Source organism: Pelophylax lessonae (assembly GCF_965119305.1).
Source record: "Pelophylax lessonae genome assembly, chromosome: 12".
NCBI classification, from domain to species: domain Eukaryota; kingdom Metazoa; phylum Chordata; class Amphibia; order Anura; family Ranidae; genus Pelophylax; species Pelophylax lessonae.
Window position 1 is genome coordinate 15,136,168 of NC_138779.1, and position 20,322 is coordinate 15,156,489.

The window sequence follows — 20,322 nt, forward strand, 5'->3', positions numbered from 1 at the left end:
TACAATACCTCATGGGATGTGTAGTTCCGCAACAGCTGGAGGGCCGTAGTTTGGGCATCCCTATTTTATAAATTTATTATTTTTTTTTTCAACTTTATTACTGTCATGTTATAGCATGGTCTTTAAAAGGGACATTGAGGGTATTCCAATACAGTATACATCATACATACATATGGTCACCCTGTGTTGTGCTTTTTATATGGGGTGTGTACAGGGGTGCTTTAACTTTGAATTTTATTTAAATTTTAAATGATTTTGTTAAAAAAAAAAAAAAAGTTTTAAATTTTAATTTTTTTTTAACTTTATTACTGTCATGTGATAGCATGGGCTGATGACCAGTCCTCTTTATAGGGACATGGAGGTTCTTTTTTTTTAAATTACTTAATTTTTAAATAATTTTGTAAAATATTTTATTTCCTTTATAGAACACTTTTTTGTTTTACCTTTACTACTGTCATTTGATAGGATGGACAGATGACCGGTCCTCTTTTTAGGGAAATTTTCGGGTCTTCCACTGCAGTTATTAAAGGGCAGATTGCACTTGAATATCTCAATCCTCAGTGACACCAGCCAAAGAATGACAGCTGTGACCCCAGTGCTACCTTCCAGTGCAGCTTTTCAAGCACAGATCATGTGCACTTTGAGAGCCCAATAAGAGATCAAGTGGCTCTACAGCTGCTTAGATCACCTATTGGGAAGCCCTTCACTAGCTGGTACCAAGCCCACAGCTGCAAGCTTGATTTACCCACTTGTCTACCATGGCATTTATAACCATACTTTGGTAGACAAGTGGTTGTATCTAAACCCAAGAAAAAAATTGAAATGTATTGTAGATTACCAGTCCTTGGCTGAATTTGTTTTCTGCACGGTGCAAAACTGCCGACCAGAAGAAATCGAATACTCCTGAGAAGGTCCAGGGACCACCTACTGCTCCATCTCTAGTGCCTGTGGATGCCGGCACCAAAGTATACCCAAGCACCCACCATATTTCTGTCTATTCGGTGTGACCCTCGTGTAGTAGACCACATTTTAGTTCTGTCCCAAGCAAAATGCATCACCCAGCTCGGCAGACGTGTCACCTGTCTGAAACTATTCAAGAACATTGGACTCCTCTGCTCCCATCTCGTCAACACCCAGAGAGGAGGGGCATGGAACTGCTTCAGCCATGCATGCCCCTACCGTAAGGATCCAGGTACGCCAGTTGCCACTGGCCATCCACAACCATTGGCAGCACACATCAGCTGGCCACTTAGGGTTCCTTCGTCCATCAAACCTACTAATGCACCACGGAGGAAGACTCGGAGCCCGGCCAAAAGTAAGGGTTCCACTAGAGCAGCGATGGTGAACCTTGGCACCCCAGATGTTTTGGAACTACATTTCCCATGATGCCCAACTACACTGCAGAAATCATGAGCATCATGAGAAATGTAGTTCCAAAACATCTGGGGTGCCAAGGTTTGCCATCATTGCACTAGAGCCTCTTCGCCCACGGGGATAGTTGCTTCACAGAGAATTGATCTTGGGGAAAACTAAAAATACGATGGGGAGGGAAGGTCCCACAACTAGGATACTAACAAAAATGGTCAAGAAAAGCCCAGAGATGTAACCTCCTCGAGGTCCACGGTCTCAGAAATCATGGGGGATCATATACTGGGAGGCCACTGCTGCTAGCATGAAACACTGGGGGAAACCAACAATTTCGATGTTCCTGTTGGGCCAGAGGAAACAAATACTGAGAAGACTAGGTGATTGCTTTTTTTATTGATTGTGGATGATGCGTTTCCTGTTTTAGATAGGCGGGACCTCTCTATCTCATATGCTGTTCTAAACGATAGAAATACATTGAGCTTATATCTTCCTCTGCAATGAATGGATCTCACACAACATTCTCTGTGCTTTCAGCTCTCAATAAAAAACTACACAACACTTACCCTCTACAACCGTGGTGAAAAGTTTTGAGAATGACACAAATATTTTCACAAAGTCTGTGGCCTCAGTGTTTTTAGATCTTTTTGTAAGATGTTACTATGGGATACTGAAGTATAATTACAAGAATTTCATAAGTGTCAAAAGCTTTTATTGACAATGACAAAGTTTATAAAAAGACAATATTTGCAGTGTTGACCGTTCTTTTTCAAAGACCTCTGCGATTCTCCCTGGCATGGCGTCACTCAACTTCTGGGCCACATCCTGACTAATGGCCACCCATTCTTCTATAATCAATGCTTGTTGTTTGCCAGAATTTGTGTTTTGTTTTATTTGTTCACACGCCTCTTGAGGATTAACCACAAGTTGACAATAGGATTAAGGTCTGGGGAGGTTTCTGGCCATGAACCCAAAATTTTAATGTTTTGTCCCCCAAGCCATTTAGTTATGATTTTTGCCTTATGGCAAGGTTCTCCATCATGCTGGAAAAGGAATTGTTCCTCACCAAACTGTTCTTGGATGGTTGGCAGAAGTTGCTCTTGAAGGATGTTTTTGTTCCATTCTTTATTCATTCATAGATGTGTTCTTAGGAAAAATTGTGGGTGAGCCCACTCCCTTGGCTGAGAAGCAACCCCACGGGGGCGTGGTTGCGATGTGAAGCTGAGAGGACGCACTGGGCCTGAGCTCCGCTCCTTACCTTATCCTTCTGATCCCATCGGCATCCATCTCCTCACGTTGTTACACTTCCATCCTCACCCTGGGGTCCAAGAAGACAGGGGGCAACTCGCGGGCCCTCCGCTTTACCCGGGGAAGCTCCGGTCCGCCAAATCCTCCAGGAGTACACGGCCTACGGGTTCCGTGGCAGCCATCTTGGACACGCAGCCTCCTTCTTCCAACATGTCGGCAGGCACCCAGACAGAGGGGGATCCGGGAGGGCATTCCAGCCCATCTCCATCCGATATCCTAGAAGCTATCAAGGCCTGCAAGGATACCCTGATTGCAAAGAGAAGCAACCCCACACATGCATGGTCTTTAGGATGCTTTACTGTTGGCATGGCACCGGACTGATGGTAGCGCTCACCTTTTCTTCTATGGATAAGGTTTTCTTCTGGATGCCCCAAACAATCAGAAAGGGGAGTCATCAGAGAAAATGACTTTACCCCAGTGCTCAGCAGTCCAATCCCCGTACCTTTTGCAGAATATCAGTCTGTCCCTGATGTTTTTCTTGGAGAGAAGTTGCTTCTTTGCTGCCCTTCTTGACACCAGGCCATCCTCCAAAAGTCTTCTCCTCACTGTGTGTGCCGATGTACTCACACCTGCCTGCTGTCATTCCTGAGCAAGCTCTGCATTGGTGGTGCCCCGATCCCGCAGCTGAATCATCTGTAGAAGACGCCCCTGGCGCTTGCTGGACTTTCTTGGGCGCCCTGAAGCCTTCTTCACAAATGCAGTGGAAATGTTTTTTATGGGATTACGTTCATTTTCATGGCAAAGATGGACTTTGCAATTAGTTGCAATTTATCCGATCACTCTTCATAACAATCTGGAATATTTGCAAATTCTTATCATAAAAGCTGAGGCAGCAGACTTTGTGAAACTTAATATTTTTGTCATTCTCAAAATTTTTGGCTATGGCTGTATGTTATTGCATTGTGGAGAGGGAGAGGCGTTTGAAGTGTAAATAAGGCGAGCAGCCTAGAGTGACAATGCTGCTCCATCATGAATACAGCACAATGAGTGAGCGTGGTCCCCCTAGGAAAGAAAGTCTGCCTTGACAGGTCAAATGTAGAACTATAGTCCAAATTTTTTTATTGTTTTTTATTTTGGATACAGTAAGGGAGGGTTATAACTCCTGACAATTTTTTTAGCGTCCCGTTGGGGAGATTTCCCCTTCACTTCCTGTCCCATAGCCAAACAGGAAGTAAGGAAATTTCTGCAAAATAAGGGAATTCCTTGGGGACCCCCCAGGTCACCAGAACTAGTGATCCCTATTGGAAGATTTCCCCTCTATTACTTTTCTGGGGACAACCCAAGAATTGGTATTTTCTTTTACTTTCAGGGCCAGTTCACACCACATGCAGTCCAGTGGGTTTTTTTTCTGCATCAAAAATGCATGGAAAAGTAGATTATATGGTTTCCAATGGCATAGTTCACACCAGTGCTTGCAGTTCCAGTGCATACCAGTAAAAAAAAGTAGAGCCTGCTGTATTTTGCCTGCACTGGAACACTGCAAAAAGCATCAAAAACGTGCTGGAATTAGTCAGAACGCACCAAAAACGCAGTGGAACACACATGTCCTTACTTAAAGGTTAAGAAAAAAGAGGGGGGGGGGGAATGCACTGGACTGCATCCAAAACGTACTGAAATGCATCAAAAATGTGCATGCAAAAAAGCATCTGGAACGCATCCAGACTGCGTTTCGAAGGTGCGAACTGGCCCTCACTTTCAATGATAATGGTAAAAAGGACAAATAGAGAGGGGGAATCTACCTGCGGGGGGCACAGACAGCAATAAAATCTGTCAGGGGTTCTAATCCCTCTCCACTCCAAAAAAAAAAAAAAAAAAGTTTTGCCTTTAGTTATACGAAGAAAGAAGAAGAAAGAAGAAGAAGAAAGAAGAAAAAGGAGGAAGAAGAAGAAGGAAGAAGAAGAAGGAAGAAGAAGAAGAAAGAAGAAGAAGTAGGAGGAGGAGGAGGAAGAAGGAAGAAGAAGGAAGAAGAAGAAGGAGGAAGAAGAAGAAGGAAGAAGAAGAAGGAAGAAGAAGAAGGAAGAAAGAAGAAGAAGAAGGAAGAAGGAAGAAGAAGGAAGAAGAAGAAGGAAGAAGAAGAAAGAAGAAGAAAGAAGAAGAAAGAAGAAGGAAGAAGAAGGAAGAAGAAGGAAGAAGAAGGAAGAAGAAGGAAGAAGAAGGAAGAAGAAGGAAGAAGAAGGAAGAAGAAGAAGGAAGAAGAAGAAGGAAGAAGAAGAAGGAAGAAGAAGAAGAAAGAAGAAGGAAGAAGAAGAAGGAAGAAGAAGAAGGAAGAAGAAGAGGCTGAATAAACAAACGCAGCCACCACAAGTTTTTTTTTTTTTTACCCCTTGGAGCTGAAGCCTTGTTGCTTAAAAGTTAAAATCCGTATTTTTTGCTAGAAAATTACTTTGAACCCCCCCAAACATTATATATTCTTTTTAGCAGAGACCCTATAGAATAAAATGGCGGTCGTTGCAATATTTTATGTCACACCGTATTTCTGCAGCGGTATTTTAAATGCAACTTTTTGGGAAGAAATACACTTTCATGAATTAAAAAACAAAAACAGTAAAAAGTTAGCCCAACTTTTTTGTATAATGTGTAAGATGATGATACACCGAGTAAATAGTTACCTACAATGACACGCTTTAAAATTGCGCACGCTCGTGGAATGGCCACAAACGACAGTACTTAACCACTTCAATACCGGGCACTTTTCCCCCTTCCTGCCCAGGCCAAATTTTTAGCTCTGTTGCAATTTGAATGACAATTGCGCGGTCATGCAACACTGTACCTAAACCAAATTTATGTCATTTTTTCCTCACAAATAGAGCTTTCTTTTGGTGGTATTTGATCACCGCTAGGTTTTTTTTTTGCTAAACAAATAAAAAAAGTTGTTTATGTTATACAATTTTGTAAATAGATACGTTTTTTTCCTACACTGATTAGGCCACACTGACAGGCACTAATGAGGAGGCACTTTTGGGCACTGATATGCAGCACTGATGGGCAGCGTTGGTGGGCACTGATAGGCAATAATGGGCACTGGTGGGCGGCACTGATAGATGGCAATGATGGGTACTGGTGGGCAGCACTGATGGGGAGGGCACTGTCGGGCAGCACTGATGGCCATCCCTGGGGCCATGCGTGTGCATCCCTGGAGTCATGGGTTGGCATCCCTGGTGGCCCCCCCAAGGGTCTGCACTGGTAATCAATGCTCTGATTACCAGTACAGACCCCCCCCACCCGTCAGGAGAGCCGCAGATCGGCTCTCCTCTACTCGTGCCTGTGAGGCACGAACTGAGGAAAGCCGATCACGGCACTTCCTATTAACTATGTGACCAGCTGTGATTGGACACAGCTGGTCACATGGTAAAGAGCCTACATCAGTAGGCTCTTTACCAAGATCGGAGATGCGGCGTGTCAGGGGGTGCGCAGAGCGCATTATCCTGCACGCCGTGGATAATACAACCACCTTCCCGCTGTCAATTCCCTATAGGGCGGGCGGGAAGTGGTTAAAAATCTCCATAGGCGATGCTTTAGACATTTTTACAGAGTTACAGAGGAGGTCTTGTGCTGAAATTACTGCTCTCGCTCTAACGATCGCGGTGAGACCTCACATGTGTGGTTTGAACACCGTTTAAATATGCGGGCGCGACTTGCGTATGCGTTCGCCCCTGCGTGCGAGCTCGGAGGGACTGGGTGCTTTAAACTTATTTTTATTTTTCTTAATTATTTTTTTTCTTCAATTTTTATACTATTTAAAAAAAAAAATAAAAAAAACTGATCACTTTTATTGCTGTCACAAGCAACGTAAACATCCCTTGTCACAGTAATAGGCAGTGACAGGTACTCTTTATGGAGGGATTAGGGGTTTAAAATACCCCAAACCTCTCCACTGCACTTCAAACCATTCAAAAACGCCAAGTTTGAATGCTGTAATTTTTAAAAAAAATCTGGCACCATTAAAGAGGAAGTAAACCCTCCTCTGCAACTTTTACCTATAGGTAAGCCTATGATAAGGCTTACCTATAGGTACTGTAAATATCTCCTAAACATGCACCGTTTAGGAGATATTTACCTTACATGCAGCCAGTGAAGTCACTGGCGCATGCGCTCTGAAGGAACGGCCGCTGGTGCCGTTCCTTCAGAGCCCCGTGCCGTGACTGTCGGCTCCCGCGCGCGGGAGTGACGTCACCGCGGCTCCAGCCAATTAGATGGCCGGATGCCGCGATCCCAGAAGACGGGAGACTGAACATGTCGCCCGTCATAGACATAAGCGGGCGGCACGGCGGGGGCTCCTTCTAAGGTAAGCATTTCATAATGAGCTAGTATGCAATGCATACTAGCTCATTATGTCTCTTTCAGGTTGAAAAAAAAAAAAAAATTGGGGTTTACAACCTCTTTAAGGCGCCGGGTACCCAGAAGTAATGTCATGACATTGCTTCTGTGTTTTTACATTGGAGAACCGATCACAGCCGAATGCGGCTTTGTTTGGGTCTTCGGCCAGCCGGAACGCTTGGGTCTCCTGGTGGGAACCTCCCGCTCCTTGTAATGACAATTGAGCGAGAGGCTACATAGCCGAATCGGTTATCATTACAAGAAAGCCGACCATCGGCTCTAAACAACGGTATCTCGGAGGGATGCCTCTAGCTGCAGGCATCAGCCTGGTAAAAAAGAAACCCTTGAAGCCGAGGCCGCATATTTGCGTTCTGTCGGCGTTAAGGGGTAAAACAGATCTCTCTAGCTCTCTCTCAAACACCGCACAGCACACCTGGAGTTGCATGCAGAAAAACAGCCTGACGTTTGTAAAAGTGTCCAATGCTTTTACAAGCGTTTATGCTCACTTACAGGCATCAAGCGCTTGGCCGATAATTCTTTCCATCATCCAGATAAGTAATTTAAATAAATTAACGCTCAAGCGCTAAACGCGCCTAGCGTAAACACGCATCAAGCATTTTTTTCTGCCAAAGCGCTGTTGTTCCTGGATGCACTAGGAGTGGGTTTTTGTTTTTCCTGCATCTAAAAAGCCCCTGCCATTAAAAGCTTCTAATCGCCATAGTGTGCACGGACACATAGAATAACACACAGGGGCGTTTTGAAGCAGGGAAAAAATAAAAAACCGCCAGTTCTTTCTCTGCTCATCTGAAAATCGGGAGGGAGGAGGACAGCTGTGCAGGTTCTGCTCATATAATTAATCACTGCACGAGCAGAGGGAGGGATGAGAGCTGACTGTCACAGCTCACATTCAGTATGCCAGGTCCAACCTGACCGGGATCTGCTCCAGTTTTCTTTACTAAAAGCTCTAGATTTCCTTTGTTAACCACTTGCTGATCACCCGCCGTGTATATGCAGCGCCAGTGTGGCTCTATTGCGCGAAACGACGTACCTATAGAGCAGGCATGTCCAACCTGCGGCCCGAGGGCCGCATGCGGCCCGGTACCGCAGGCAATGCGGCCCATTGCCCCCTGACAATTTTTTTTTTTTTGCTGGGGAGGAAGGAAGTCAGGTCGGGGGCACAGTCACAGCAGCTTCCAACTAACGGTAGGCAGAGGCTGCCTCAGAGGGGTTGTGAGCATGTGCAGTGTTTCTGACTCCTACCACCATGGCCACTTCAAATCACTGAAGTGGTCATGGTGGTTAGAGTGTTCCTTTATTGTCTCTCAGAAGAAGTAAACCTCTGTATACTGATTCCATTTAATTTGATCATCCTCTAGTTGTGTTAAATTAGTGCGGGGGGCGCAGCGGCATTTTATTACATGCCATAACTATAGTCTATATTTTATATGCGGCCCGAGAAAATTTCTCTACACTCAATGTGGCCCAGAGAAGCCAAAAAGGTTGGACACTCATGCTCTAGGGCAGGGCTCAAAATTTCAAGTCCTGAGCTACTAGCCAGGCCTTAAGAGTTACTCGCCATCAGTTGCCCCACCCAACCTTACCCTGTCCCGCCTATTGTTCCACCCCTAAACACGCCCTCTTAAATTATCTCATTAAGTGACACTGTTAAATGTTGTATGCAGAATTAGGTTACAAAAATAAATATTAACAACAACTTTAACATTAATAATATAAAGTATATTTAATTGATTTGACTGTGATAAATAAAATAAGGATATAATACGATTGGCTACTATAGGCATTGTACATATCATTACTGCCTTGTTAAGTAAATATGCGCTACATATAGAGTGCAGGATTGAGAGGTGCCAACGTATACTCCATAAACGGCTTAAAACATCCCAGTGCCAGGTTCCAAAAGGGGCCATTTTGAAACCTGGCACTGGGATGTTTTAAGCCGTTCACAATACCTATTGACTTTTTTTATGTTTAAATACAGTATTTCATGTTTTTTTTCACTATTGTCACACAATGCACGGTCACTTTATTTGTTTCCAATAAAATTTAGATCCACATGTGTGCTATAGTCAAAATTTGCGCATAACTATTGGGACATCATGCATTTTCAGAAAAAAATAAAATCTTTTTTTGTCTGTATGAGGGGTTTTAGCGCGGCACACATTGTTGTTTTCTAATTCTATACAGGAGTCTGGTAACCTGCCAGCATGTTTTTGGAGTGTGCGAGGAAACCCACATAAGCAGGGAGAACATGCAGAGCGCATCCTGGGCAGGAATTGACCCCAGTGCCATAAGGCAGTAGTACTAAGACACTGTGTATTATTACTTAGTGCTATCTGCTCTTTTACTTGTACAATATCCTCTATCCTGTCCTGCCTTTCACACAAAGTGGCATACTTTGGGCGGTGGCATAAATGTGGGGCCTACAAAGGTGTCCAAATTGTTCCTGATATACAGGGCGCCCTCTGCCATCTGGGTCCACTATAAGCCAACAAGTGGCTCTCCGCATACAGTTCCAGAATGTTCTATTATATATTTCAGTTGGAATAGAGCACAATTTAGAGTCTCTTCTGGACTAAAAATACAAAATCTTTCTTTTCTGCATTCAACTCTCTGGTGGTATACTGGATATATTTTCTGTGAGGCTAAGATAATTGTGTGCCATCAGCATTCAGTACTGCATATTGAGTTAGTTGTTGTGTTTTTATTTTTAATTGTTCTATAGTGAGTGGAGTTTGCATGTAGGCTGTTACCTCCTCCTCACTGCCCTGGGACGCACATCTTCTCTAGCCAAGCCGAGCGGACCCGCCCCCCACTCTAGCCAAGCCGAGCGGACCCGCCCCCCCCACTCTAGCCAAGCCGAGCGGACCCGCCCCCCCCACTCTAGCCAAGCCGAGCGGACCCGCCCCCCCCACTCTAGCCAAGCCGAGCGGACCCGCCCCCCACACTCTAGCCAAGCCGAGGGGACCCGCCCCCCCCACTCTAGCCAAGCCGAGCGGACCCGCCCCCCCCACTCTAGCCAAGCCGAGCGGACCCGCCCCCCCACTCTAGCCAAGCCGAGCGGACCCGCCCCCCACTCTAGCCAAGCCGAGCGGACCCGCCCCCCCCACTCTAGCCAAGCCGAGCGGACCCGCCCCCCCCACTCTAGCCAAGCCGAGCGGACCCGCCCCCCCCACTCTAGCCAAGCCGAGCGGTCCCGCCCCCCCCACTCTAGCCAAGCTGAAACAGTCGCCCTCAAATTTCTCTCGCCAAATGCGAGCAGGCGAGTGAAAATTTTGAGGGCTGCTCTAGGGTGTTTCATTCAATAGCCACTAGATGGCACGATTGTGCCGTGATTGGATAGCGGGGTTATCATTGACAGGTCGGCCGGCCACCTGCAATCATCCCCAGGAGAGGCAGAACGGCGATCTTCCTATGTAAACTAAGCATTTTGCCATTCTAAGAGGGAGGAATACAGAAATCTTGTGTTCCTGCTAAGCAGGAATACAGAGCTTGGTCTTCAATCAGAGCACCTCCCAGACAATTACAGTGCCTTGCAAAAGTATTTGGCCCCCTTGACATTTGCAACCTTTTGCCACATTTCAGGCTTCAAACAAAGATATAAAACTGTAATTTTTCAGTTTTTTATTTGTTAAAGTTTGAAATATCCAATAAATTTCGTTCCACTTCATGATTGTGTCCCACTTGTTGATTCTTCACAAAAAATTACAGTTTTATATCTTTATGTTTGAAGCCTGAAATGTGGCAAAAGGTCGCAAAGTTCAAGGGGGCCGAATACTTTCGCAAGGCACTGTAGCAAGCACCCTCTAGGGACACACTTACCCCTTTTATTGCCCCCGATGTTAACCCCTTCCCTGCCAGTGTCATTAATGCAGTGACAGTGCATTTTTTTTTTTTTTTTTTTTTTAGCACTGATCACTGTAATAATGTCACTGGTCCCCAAAACGTGTCAAAAGTGTCAGATGTCCCATTTGTCGGCCGCATTGTTGCAGTGCAAAAAAAATAAAATAAAAAAAGGTCACTGATTGCCGCCATTACTAGTAAAAAATAAATAAATTAAAATGCTATAAAAATATTGCATCATTTGTAGACGCTATAACTTTTGCACAAACCAATCTATATACGCTTATTGGGATTTTTGTTTACTAAAAACATGTAGCAGAATACAAATTGGCCTAAAAAATAAATTCGATTTTTTTTAGATTTTGTTATTGGCTGTGTCTTACATAAGTAAAACTATTTTTTTTTTTTTCTTTTTAAATAGTCGCTTTTTTTTTTTTGTTTATAGCTCAAAAAAATAAAAACCACACAGGTGATCCAATACCCCCAAAAGAAAGCTCTGTTTGTGAGAAAAAAGGGCATACATTTTTTTTAAGGGTAGGTACAGCGTCGCACGGGCGCGCAATTGTCAGTTAAAATAACGCAGCACCGAATTGCAAAAAATACGGCCTGGTTATTAATGGGGTAAAACCATCCGGTCCAGAAGTAGTTAAACAGATTTTTAAGTTTATATGAGATTTTAGTGATTGGATTTATATCTACTGCACTGCAATCACCAAACTACCTAAAATCAAAACCGATAACTTTAATCTTGTTGTTATTACATTTAGGCCCCTTTCGCACTTATGCAACCTAAAAGTCGTGCGATTCTGCCGCGATGTTGGTATGGTGTTGGTGCAATTTTGCCGCGATTTTGACTGGACTTGAAGCAATGCCTATGTCTTTAGACCTCAATTGTCCCAAAGTAGTGCAGGGACTACTCTGAAGTCGTTGCGACTTGAAGTCATACAGATATGAACGGTACTCATTGGAAATCATGGAGTACGACTTGTCATGCGACTTTGCAGTCCCAAATCGCAGGATAAGTCGCACAAGTGTGAAAGGGACCTTAATTAGCATTTACAAATACTTGGTCTCCTTTGATGTCACAATGCACTAACCAACGCTTACCTCCCATCCTTCCATTTCCAGTCCTTTCTTTCCATATATGTCATAGATGGCTCTCGACTGTGGATCACTAAGCACTGCAAACAAAAATAGAAAAAGATTCAATCAAAAAGGTAAAAAGTAAGCCTAAGAACTTTGAGTCAGCAGAAACATGGAAGCATTGGGTCGGGGGATAAAGGGGTAAGGGCAGCCAAGTAGACATGAATATTTGCAAGTGAAGCCATTGTGTCCGGTGTCTCGGGATATTAGAAAAGCACATCTTAGCACATTAGGCTTTGTAAGGACGGGGGGCTTCAGCTTGCATTCGAGCTGTGTGTACAGAAAGCTTTCAGAAAACATTTGCAAGGCTTTCAGCAAGCTTCAAACAGCTTTGTAGCAAAATTACACTTTAAAGCACATAGACCTGTAGACTAGACTTGTCTGGCAAATGGACATCTTTTTTGGGTGCTCCGAGAAGGTTTGATGTGAAGAGGCGCGATTTACGTGTGTGGACACAATGGGAGATGGGGAGATGCACTCAGAATGCAAGTCTCAATTGTGGTAAAAATTTGTACTGGGTTCAGCAACTTGGTTCATCTCAAACAAGACATCATCTTTTATCTTCTAGGCGTCTGCACATTCTTTATTGTAGACCAGGGATCTCCAAACGTTCTAAACAAAGAATCAGTTTACAGTCCTTCAGACTTTAGAGGGGCCAGACTATGGCCAGTGGGAGTAGAAAATGCCCTTGCGACACTGGAATTAAACAATACCCCACCGTTGGTGTCAGCGGGAGGAATGGCGGCCCACCGTTGGTGTCAGCGGGAGGAATGGCGGCCCACCGTTGGCGTCAGCGGGAGGAATGGCGGCCCACCGTTGGCGTCAGCGGGAGGAATGGCGGCCCACCGTTGGCGTCAGCGGGAGGAATGGCGGCCCACCGTTGGCGTCAGCGGGAGGAATGGCGGCCCACCGTTGGCGTCAGCGGGAGGAATGGCGGCCCATCATTGGTGTCAGCGGGAGGAGTGGCGCCCCATCATTGGTGTCAGTGGGAGCAATGGCGCCCCATCATTGGTGTCAGTGGGAGCAATGGCACCCCATCATTGGATGGCAAGTTGCCCCATTATTGGTGTAAATCGATGGATTGGTGCCCCATCATTGCTGTCAATGGATGGAATGATGCCCCAAGGGTTGCATATAGACAAAGGCCACAAGGCACGCAATTTGGGGACAACTGCTGTAGATCATTATCTGAGCCCCAAAATCCGTGGAGCATTGTTAAGCAAAAAGCAACCAGCTATAGTAATATGGTCTCACACTGTTGGATCACCCACTGTGATGGACCAGCACAACGGCCAGCAGTGAGAAGCACAATGCATCTCACAACAGAATTGGTCATCGTTTCCCTTACAAATGCTCAATATTTTTTCTTTCTTGTGATTCACAGGAAAGATATCTGGTAGCATCTACTATGGCATACCCACAAGTACACATACATAGATGCCTCCTTGATGGATTTTTTTTAAAGATTTTACATTATGGAGAATTTAAGAGGAGCAGCTGGAACTCACAAAAGGTGAGTGGGAGCACCGAAAGGTCCCAGGTGGACAAGAGCAGCGTCGGAAATTATGGTAGGGAGATCTTGCTGTTGGGGATATCTAAGACATAAATAACCACAAGTATTGGGACGCCTGCCTTTACACACACATGAATGTTAATGGCATCCCAGTCTTAGTCCGTAGGGTTCAATATTGAGTTGGCCCACCCTTTGCAGCTATAACACCTTCAACTCTTCTGGGAAGGCCGTCCACAAGGTTTAGGAGTGTGTCTATGGGAATGTTTGATCATTCTTCCAGAAGTGCATTTTTAAGGTCAGGCACTGATGTTGGAGAGAAGGCCTGGCTCACAGTCTCCACTCTAATTCATCCCAAAGGTGTTCTATCGGATTGAGGTCAGGACTCGGTGCACTGACACCAAACTCGGTCATCCATGTCTTTATGGACACCTTGCTGTGCACTGGTCCAAATCATTTGGTGGAGGGGGGGGGGGGGATTATGGTGTGGGGTTGTTTTTCAGGGGTTTGGCTTGGCCCCTTAGTTCCAGTGAAGGGAAATTTTAAGGCGTCAGCATACCAAGACATTTTGGACAATTTCATACTCCCCACTTTATGGGAGGAGTTTGGGGACGGCCCCTTCCTGTTCCAATATGACTGCGCACCAGGGCACAAAGCAAGGTCCATAAAGACATGGATGAAAGAGTTTGGGGTGGAGGAACTTGCTGGCCTGAACAGAGTCCTCACCTCAACCCGATAGAACTTGATAGAATTAGAGCAGAGACTGCGTGCCAGGCCTTTTCTCCAACATCAATGCCTGACCTCACATATGCTCTCTGGAAGAATGGGCAAACATTCCCATAGACACACTCCTAAACTTTGTGGACAGCCTTCCCAGAAGAGTTGAAGCTGTTATAGCTGCAAAGGGTGGGCCAACTCAATATTGAACCCTACGGACTAAGACTGGGATGCCATTAAAGTTCATGTGTGTGTAAAGTCAGGCGTCCCAATACTTTTGGTAATATAGTGTTTATGAAGCTAAGGGCTGACTTAGCCCACTAGGTTCCATCTATAACTGAACTATTTGGATCAAAAGACCCTTTAAAAAAACATTATTCAAAAAAATAAGATCCCAACTGTCGATTTTATAATGCACATTTTCATCTCTTTGCTATGGGCAACAAAGACGCTTCCAATGTCGTTTCTATATTCAAAGCACATTGCTTTTCCAAGACGCCTCCATCATGAGTGCATTATTCCAATGCAGCAAAAACAACTTAAAAAAAAAAAAAAAGGTGGAAACAGGCCGACAATCAAAGATAGCAGCAGCGTAATCAGAGAGCCCGTTAAGATCAAAAACGCTCTGCAAATTGATTTCTGTATATCGGTCGTGGATGGGTACATCACGTCCGATAAGCACGTATTGTCTTTACATTAATTTATCATCCGTCGCGCTCGAAGCTGCTGCGCCAACCATTAAAAACACATTTTGAAGGCGAGCTGGTAAGTGGCGCCTCTGATACACTTCTCAACGCTGGGAACTTCAGCTGTACAAGATCTTCGCTGATTCCTCTTGAGCTAATTACAAGAATACGGAACTGAGGGTTTCCACAACAAGCCGGCTACTGCTCACTGCCTGTCAGTTGTTGAGAAGATTAGAAAAAAAATAAATAAATATCCTCGTATTCCCTCGAGATGGAGAATTGTAGATCCATAAGAGCTGAAGCTTTCCTAACCATTGCGTTAACTTTGGTTTCTCATTTTGCTAAAGAGGCCAAAACAGGAAAAAAAAATGTTTTTGGTTGGATAACCAAACATGGGTTTAAAAGAGAGGTCACTGAAATGACGGGGGGGGGGGGGATTTCCTTCACACCTGGTGGTCATGCCCGAGGATCCGATCCTTCTGGTCTGCCATGTTTCGTATAGCCCGGAAGGTTCTTGATCATCCGCTCGACCAATCTCCCCAATTGGCCCTGCTTAATGGTAGGGTTCCTGGTATTCCTAAATTATCCCAAAAACGTCTTCACTTTATCCTTCTGGGTGCGAAACTTACCATTGCCAGGGCTTGGAAGAGGCCTCATGTCTCGGTTAGGGAGGCTAAATGGAAAGTTTCCTGGATAATGTCCCAAGAGAAATTATCCAGCATCCTTTCCGATCGAGTGGCCCAGTTTGAATCCACTTGGGAGCCCTGGGCTAAATATGTTCACATCACTATCTGAAGTTAGCTATTACACGACAGGCCTAGGACTTGATGGGCTTGTTGCCCTCCCAGTTTAAACTCCAAACAATTGCTCCTCCCCTGCTGTCCCCCCCCCTTTTTTTCCTTTCCTTCCCTTCTAATGCTACTCCTACCCTTATTTGTGTTTTTGTGTTTGCTCTATGTCTCTGGCGGGTTTCCCCCTGCTGGATTCCTGCGCTGGGGCCGAATGTGTCGCCACCTTTTAGGGAGTCGGCCTCTGTTGCAGGAAGCCGGCTGGGGGGGGGGGGTACCCCTTCCACCCCTGATCCTCTCTCACATTTTATCAGGTTGCAGCGGGTTTCCGCTAAAAAAAGACTATCCCCTTTCCCTTTGTCCCCCATTTTGATTATGTCGGTATAGAAACATAGAATGTGTCGGCAGATAAGAACCATTTGGCCCATCTAGTCTGCCCAATATATCTGAATCCTATGAATAGTCCCTGGCCCTATCTTATATGAAGGATAGCCTTATGCCTATCCCATGCATGCTTAAACTCCTTCACTGTATTTGCAGCTACCACTTCTGCAGGAAGGTTATTCCATGCATCCACTAATCTCTCAGTAAAGTAATACTTCCTCATATTACTTTTAAACCTTTGCCCCTCTAATTTAAAACTGTGTCCTCTTGTGGTAGTTTTTCTTCTTTTAAATATGCTCTCCTCCTTTACCGAGTTGATTCCCTTTATGTATTTAAAAGTTTCTATCATATCCCCTCTGTCTCTTCTTTCTTCCAAGCTATACATGTTAAGGTCCTTTAACCTTTCCTGGTAAGTTTTTTCCTGCAATCCATGTACTAGTTTAGTAGCTCTTCTCTGAACTCTCTCTAGAGTATCTATATCCTTCTGGAGATATGGCCTCCAGTACTGCGCACAATACTCCAAGTGAGGTCTCACCAGTGTTCTGTACAGCGGCATAAGCACTTCTCTCTTTCTACTGCTTATACCTCTCCCTATACATCCAAGCATTCTGCTGGCATTTCGTGCTGCTCTATTACATTGTCTTCCCACCTTAAAGTCTTCTGAAATAATTACTCCTAAATCCCTTTCCTCAGATACTGAGGTCAGGACTGTGTCAAATATTCTATATTCTGCCCTTGGGTTTTTACGCCCCAGGTGCATTATCTTGCACTTTGCAAGGACTTGTTTTCCCCATTTTTCCCCCCATGTTCTTCATGGCAACCTATGTCATACAATTGTTCACTGATCCTTTTATACCAGACTATACCTTTGCACTGTATTTGCTATCTTTATTGTTGTTGTTTTTTTCCTCTGAAAATGTAATAAAAATTATTGAAAGTAAAAGAGAGGTCCCTTGAAAGCCCACCTAGCCTACTTATCTCTTTACATGCTTGCCCACTGCCCCCTTGGTGCCCCAGCTAAACAAGGTATAAAAAAGATCTCTGATGTTTCCTCGGATGTCTCTTCCCCCCCCCCCCCCCCCCCGAACACCACAGTCATAATAATGTCCCGCCATCACACCTATTTAGATATCTGTAGTTGTCCCATGCCTTTAGGGCCCAGTTTCTCTCCGGGGTGTCGCAGATGGTGCAGCCGGATCTGGAGCGAGTTCTGCGTTATGACTGCTCGGAGCGGTCCGTTTCCGTTCTCTATGCACACCTCTTTCGGGTCTCCTCTCTGGCCTACACAGTCGTTGGGTCCGGGATATTCCAGATTTGGACTCGGAGGACTGGATAAACATGTGGGAACTCCCCTTCAAATTCCTGGTTTCCCTTAGGGATCGCCTTATACAATATAAGATTGCCCGTAGGGCATACCTTACCCCCTATTGTCTTCATAAAATTCATGCCTCTCATCCCCCAGACTGCTGGAGATGTGGCTAAGCTCCAGGTGATTTCATCCACATATTTTGGACCTGCCCAAAACTCTCTGCGTACGGTTTACAGGTACCCTCAGTGATTAATGATATTTAACAGATTTCGGTTGATCCATCTTCCAGACTTTGTCTTCTGGGCCTGGTGGATGACCTGGTGCCCAGGGTGGCGGAGCGTATTCGCCTGGGCCTACTGCTCTTCTATGCCAGGAAAAATATCGCGCTCCACTGGAGGCAGTGGGTCTTAATTAACCAGTTCCGCTGCAGTTCTAGGACCGCTCTAGTTGTAGGTGGACATCATATGACCTATCACCTGCTGCACCCACTGGATACAGCAGATGACAGATCAGTGTACTGGTCTGCTGCCGGTACCATGGGATTGCTGTAACCAATCACAGCAGATCACATGACAATTGTACACAATGGATGGCTTTCATTCATTGTGTACTATTTTAGTGATCTATGCGATTGGTCATATTGATCACATGGTACAGACAGGGATAATAATTGCAGCCCATCTGTACCATGTGATTAGCTGTGGCCAATCGCAGCCGATCAATACCATGAGATTAGCTGTGGCCAATCGCAGCCCATCTATACCACGAGATTAGCTGTGGCCAATCGCAGCCCATCTATACCACGAGATTAGCTGTGGCCAATCACAGCCCATCTATACCACGAGATTAGCTGTGGCCAATCACAGCCCATCTATACCACGAGATTAGCTGTGGCCAATCGCAGCCCATCTATACCACGAGATTAGCTGTGGCCAATCGCAGCCCATCTATACCACGAGATTAGCTGTGGCCAATCGCAGCCCATCTATACCACGAGATTAGCTGTGGCCAATCGCAGCCCATCTATACCACGAGATTAGCTGTGGCCAATCGCAGCCCATCTATACCACGAGATTAGCTGTGGCCAATCGCAGCCCATCTATACCACGAGATTAGCTGTGGCCAATCGCAGCCCATCTATACCACGAGATTAGCTGTGGCCAATCGCAGCCCATCTATACCACGAGATTAGCTGTGGCCAATCGCAGCCCATCTATACCACGAGATTAGCTGTGGCCAATCGCAGCCCATCTATACCACGAGATTAGCTGTGGCCAATCGCAGCCCATCTATACCACGAGATTAGCTGTGGCCAATCGCAGCCCATCTATACCACAAGATTAGCTGTGGCCAATCGCAGCCCATCTATACCATGTGATTAGCTATGGCCAATCGCAGCCCATCTATACCATGTGATATGTGACCAACCACAGCGCATCTGTACCATTTGATTAGTTGTGACCAATCACAATAGTAAAATACTGAATGAATGGATTTCATTCAGAAAAAATGGTTGCTTATAACAGTGATATTCACAGTTATAAGCAATCCTTTTAAAAAATCCTGATCACCTCCCCAGAGCAGCTGTGTTACTATGGCAACACTATGTTGCTCTGGTCACAGTAGATTATAAAAAAAAAAAAAAAAAAAAAAAAAAAAAAAAAGTATATTTTTAAAAAGCCCCATTTTTTTTTTTTTTTTTTTTTAACATATTGACACTAGTCAGTGTCTCTGATCACCACCACACCAGTTATATGATGATGATGATGCTATACTACACCGCTGACAGGAAAAAAAAAAAAAAAAAAATTGTGAAAAAATAAAAAAAAATGTATTATTTCTTCAACTTCAAAACCTCATCATGCCTAAATAAATACCTTTGAATGTCTACTTTCCAAAAATGAGTTATTTGGGGGGGTATTTGCACTGTCCTGGCATTTCGTACTTCAAGAAATGAGGCTGTCGGTACATTAAAATTGATACATTTTCAAATATACGATATACAGAATCTCAAAAAAGTAAGTACACCCCTCACATTTTTGTAAATATTTTATCCTTTCACGTGACAACACTGAAGAAATGACACTTTGCTACAATGTAAAGTAGTGAGTGTACAGCTTGTATAACAGTGTAAATTTGCTGTCCCCTCAAAATACCTCAACACACAGCCATTAATGTCTAAACCGCTGGCAACAAAAGTGAGTACACCCCTAAGTGAAAATAAGTGGGGGGGGGGGGGGGGGGAACAACCAGGAGATGGTGGGAGGGGGGCACCTCTACCGCCACCCACAAATGTGATCTCACAGCGAACCTGTGGTATTTAACTTCAAAGTAAAATTTTAGTGCTCAGCAATAGATCTTGTGCAAGGTCCATCCACCTGCTATAACTTTGAGTGCAATGAGTGAGAGAAAGCGCCGGGTGCACGCACCTGCAGCATGAAAACAGCATGCACATGAGCGCCGCAGAGAACAAGGTGGCATGCTTGAGAAAGGAGGCCATGCCCCTGAAACATGTCGTATTCACGGCAACCCGCCAAGCTCTTACTGGATGTGCTCTGTGTGCGGCCGCTTTGGTTGTCCGCGGACCTCTGGTGCACACCGCTTTCCAGGCTGCAGGTGCGCCCAGCGCTTCCGCTTTGCAGCTGGGGATTAGAAGAGGTGGATTTCAGGACAGACCGTCTAGGATTCTGTAGTAGGAAGGGCATATTATCCATAGAGCATGTGTGAGTGCATAACTGCTTGTTTTTATGTTTTAATAAAGAGTTTATTTGCGCCATGATGATAGGAACTATCGCCCGACCAGTGGGAGCCGCAAGGAGGAACTAGCGCCCGGCCAGTGGCGTCCACGAGGAGGAACTAGCGCCCCCAAGGGGGGGGGGGGGGGTCAGTGGGAGGAATGGTGCCAAATCATTAGTGTCAGTTGTGAATGGAGTA

The 20,322-nt window shown here is 45.0% G+C and overlaps 1 protein-coding gene across 1 annotated transcript in view; it reads right to left on the minus strand.

Moving 5' to 3' along the window:
* Window positions 1–20,322, minus strand: part of DNAJC11 (DnaJ heat shock protein family (Hsp40) member C11) — a 280,622-nt gene that overhangs the window by 189,453 nt on the left and 70,847 nt on the right. The window contains exon 3 of the mRNA XM_082273316.1: window positions 11,959–12,032. Within this exon, the coding sequence (XP_082129442.1) occupies window positions 11,959–12,032 (74 nt within the window). The remainder of the gene's footprint in view (window positions 1–11,958; window positions 12,033–20,322) is intronic.